This window comes from Curcuma longa, chromosome 4 (assembly GCF_044706935.1).
Source record: "Curcuma longa cultivar G26 ecotype Majalengka, Jawa Barat chromosome 4, ITB_CL_G26_1.1, whole genome shotgun sequence".
Classification (NCBI taxonomy): Eukaryota; Viridiplantae; Streptophyta; class Magnoliopsida; order Zingiberales; family Zingiberaceae; genus Curcuma; species Curcuma longa.
The window spans coordinates 19,945,234-19,949,445 of NC_133864.1; the positions used below are offsets into that span (position 1 = coordinate 19,945,234).

The following is a 4,212-nucleotide window of genomic DNA, read 5'->3' on the forward strand; positions in this document are numbered from 1 at the left end:
TCATAGGATAGACTTTAGCTCTAGAGGTAATATATTTGTCTCCTAACTCTTTGGACACCAAAGCATTATTGGATGATTAGATGAGAGCCGAAAAAATACAAAGAATGTAATTTTCAGATGACAAAGAAGAAGGCTTTGATATCAAATGAATGAACACTACGGGAAGAGAAAATGAAAGGAAGTAATAACGTCACTTCATAAGATAAAAAAGATAAAAAGAAATAAACAAACTACATGTGCTTTAATTCTCCTATATCCTTTAGATATATAGGCAAATTAAATAAATACAAGCTCCTCTTTAAATATATATTTTTATAAATTTATAATTTTTAAATAATAATAATTTCGAATCGTAGCTAATCATGAGAACTTGTGATTTTGAACTGTGAATTATATATAATCATCTTGGACGGTTAATTAAGGTTAAGGATCGATCATCATAACCTTTCAAGAATCATCGAATTGTCGATTTGGAACCTGGATCCGTCCACTATTCCTTGTAGAATTTATTTTCTCATAACATTGTACGCCTATACACCAGTAAACCCTTTAACGATTAAATTTTTTTACACATTTACTATTGGTAGAAATTAGAAATTATTCAAACTAAATCAGTTTTTATGATTTTTTTTTTTAAAAAAAAATCAATTGTTTAAAATTATTGAATTAACATGGATATTCATTTTAAAATATCTTTTTTCTGAATTTGGAAAGTGATAAATTCATTGCAGACTTAAAAACATATATACGATCTGTTTGAATTTGATTAATTACCAAGCGAATATAATTAAGAGGGACATGCAAACAAACTGATAGCGGATTCTTAGGAGATAGAGGGACGATCGACAGAGGGACATCCAAACAAACTTTCAGCCGTCGATTTAATAATGATGGCCCTCGAGAGGATGAGCGTTACACTGCAGGCATCACTTTCCACAAGATGACAAAAAACTATATTAATAATTGATCTGCAGGTAATTAATTAATTAATCAGCTCGCTCCTTAGCTTCCTTCTTCTTGGCCGCTGCCATCCAATTTCGATTTCTTTTTTTTTCAAGTTCGAATTAAGATATATATATATATATATTAGACAAGGAATTAAGATAAGGTAGTAGAAGATATATATATGTGTGTGTTATGATACCTCAAACTCTCTACTTTGCTGTATAGATGCTCATGTTTCCTCCATGCTCAATATCCTACCAAGAACCATTCTAATTGCTCGTCAAAACTTGACCTCCATGGATGAGGAAGACGCCTCTCCTGCCATATTACTCCATGAAGAACAGGAAGAGCAAGAGGAGGAGGAGGAGGAGGAGGAGGATACGCCAAATAGCGACTGGCTGAAATTGGCGCTCGCGACATCGTCGGACCGACGGCCTAATTTATTATCAGAGCCAACGCCGGTGATACGGCCGCCGCCGCCGCCCATGATGTGGAGTCGTGGTGATTCTGGTGATGTCATCGGAGGGCCACAGCTGAGGTCGGAGACGCCGGAGTTTTTGATGAGGCAGCCGGCGTTCGCACCACCGGGTGTGAGAATGAGGGTGGTGAGTCCACCAAGAAGATCACAACCTGGTGTTTGGCTCATACTTCAAGCTGCTCAAAATCAGTGAGTTGAACGTTCATGCAGATGATTAGAAGTCATATTAACATGTACTTTTTTTAATAATAATAATAATTAATTATATGTTGGTTATGGTTCATGCAGATCAGGTAGAGAACCCTATTTGCCCCAGATAGCCACGAACTATTTGAGGATAAAGTAAATATATATAGGCTTATAACGGTAGCTTTTCATCATGTTTTTAATAATTTGTTTTATTATTCTCAATGATCATAGGGATGGGAGATCAACACTCAGATTGCTTATGAAGTACTTAGTGAAGAAACTAGGATTGGAGAATGAATCAGAGGTAATTAAAGTCGATATCTTAAAATGCGATTGCTGTAGTCTGTTTGAATGAAAATTGCATGCAGAAAGAAGGATAGAGCATGCATCAAAGAATTAACAAAGTAAGTGATCAGTTGGCTATAAGGCATATATATATATATATATATATATATATATATATGAAAGAAAATAAAGCTGCAGATATAATCCAATTAATGTTCTTCTTCATATATTGTGATTAATTAATTATCCTTGTGTTCTTGCATAGAGTTTTCATTGTCATATATACAACCAAATGAAACATGATACTTTAAGCGTAGGGCATGCATGATGCTATATTCAGTCATTTTGTCATATCATTAGTTCTTAGCTTCTGTTGGTGGATGCATCTCTATCAGTGCTTGAACCTTGTCCAAGTTGAAATCAGTTGCCCTATGATTTGTTCTTCTCATTGTTAATTGATCCTGATCATGATGAATGAAGCAGGAATATATAATCACACAAGCTAACTAGCAAGTGCTAAATGCTAATTAACAAACCTGTCATGCTCTTGCTGGTCTCACGTTAACTGCATGCAATTATTAATCAGACCCTACCTCACATTATAAAAGTTCAGAAATATCATTGGACGTGCATCATGATCTCAAGTTCTTGATTGGTGCCCTGCGTATTTGGTCCCACAAAAAACTAATAATAATAAAAAAAAACTAATTATGCATGGTCGATAATGCATTCATTTCATGTTAGGTGGAGAAGCAATTAAACATCAAATTGTAGATATTGAAAGCCTACATTAAGGACCACTTTTCAACTCTGATCACATCGGTGATGGAGAATCCTCACCAATTAATTGGCTTTAGCATTAATTTGTTTGCGCTTTTTTTTCTCATTGAAGAAGAGAATTAAGGGAGGATCGGAGGTTGGTTGCCTATACCTATCAATAGTGAATTAATATTGACCATGATCATCTGAACCTTTTCTCAGTTTCACTGCGTTATGAGCAAGCAATTAATCTTGCTGAGACTCGATATGTACGTAATCATATCCATTCAACTGAAATCTCATGAACTCGAACCAGGTGGAGATCACATGCAGAGATCAACAGCTTCATCCCTTGTTGACATTGCAGTATGTTCGCAATACAATTTGGTGCTCAGGCAATTCAATGATCATGACTCCTAACTCACCAGCAATCGATCACGTCATGACATTACAGTACAGGAGAAGAAACCATCAGTTTCTGTAGCATTCCGCTGATGTTTTCATGAGGCTTGTGCAGATCTGTCTCCATCAGCCAATTTGATTCAGCAACAGCCAAAGAGAAATTACAGCACTGATTTTTTGTATTTATTTCTCAGCTAATTGGCTAATCACAAATCTAGTTTCTTCTGCTTCAATCCAATTAATGTTGGAACAAATTCTTTACTTCCTGCTTGAGTTCTTAATTTACCTGTAAATCTATGAATGCTAATCACAAATTGTTCTTCTTGTACTGCACTTTGATCTAGGAAAATAAAAAATTGCTAGTCATAGTTATGAACAGTGGTGGAACATTAATACTTATTTTTTGTGTAATTTAGGAATTGAAACAACAAATAAAACTGTCTCATAATTTGTTTAAACAGGAGAGTAGTTATCATACAAATGTTTTCAGAGCACAAGCTGATGTACACAGAAAAAGGTAAAATGAAAATTCTTATTGATTGTGAGATGATAATTACAGGACTTTAAATTTTATTCACAGGACTAATTACTGTAATAAAAGTTAGAAAATAATCTCAATTAATTGACTTCTCTAAATGAAAGATAGCAAATAAAAGCACAAATTACCAAACAAATTGAATTATTCTAAAATTGACTTCGAAATCAAATTTTAATTTGTTCCTTGATTTGCATCAACAACCTATCTCCATATAGTGGGATCATTCACGAAGAGGCAGGCACTGCAAAGCAATACCTTTGAGGGAGAAAAACAATAAGTTATGGACAAAGTGTCATAATCTGGAAAAAGATTGCATGTCGACCTGAATCCAAGAGATTCGTTTTCCAAAAGTAGCTCTTGTTTAGAAATCAAGATCGAAACTCAATTATTTGACCATACTGAATCTCAAGAGAAATTTCATGACAAGTCAACAAGGAATCATGAAGGGTAAAGCAAAGCCCTGAAAATTCACATGCTGTACCAGGTTCCTAAAGAGCATTGCTAAAAGGAAAGACTTGCGAGATGTGCATGTGTTGTGAAGATGAAGTCAACCTTCCAACAAACATATGCCAACTGGATCTATTGATAACAGATCATTGCTTCTTGCTTTATGAAG

The 4,212-nt window shown here is 34.7% G+C and overlaps 1 protein-coding gene across 1 annotated transcript; it reads left to right on the top strand.

Moving 5' to 3' along the window:
- The first annotated feature begins 1,187 nt into the window (after positions 1-1,187).
- LOC141827243 (uncharacterized) lies at positions 1,188-3,140 on the top strand. Its single transcript, XM_074714473.1, has 4 exons — positions 1,188-1,612; positions 1,712-1,765; positions 1,844-1,916; positions 2,973-3,140. Exons 1-4 carry the CDS (start codon positions 1,188-1,190, stop codon positions 3,138-3,140), a joined length of 720 nt encoding a protein of 239 aa, XP_074570574.1.
- The last annotated feature ends 1,072 nt before the right edge of the window (positions 3,141-4,212 follow it).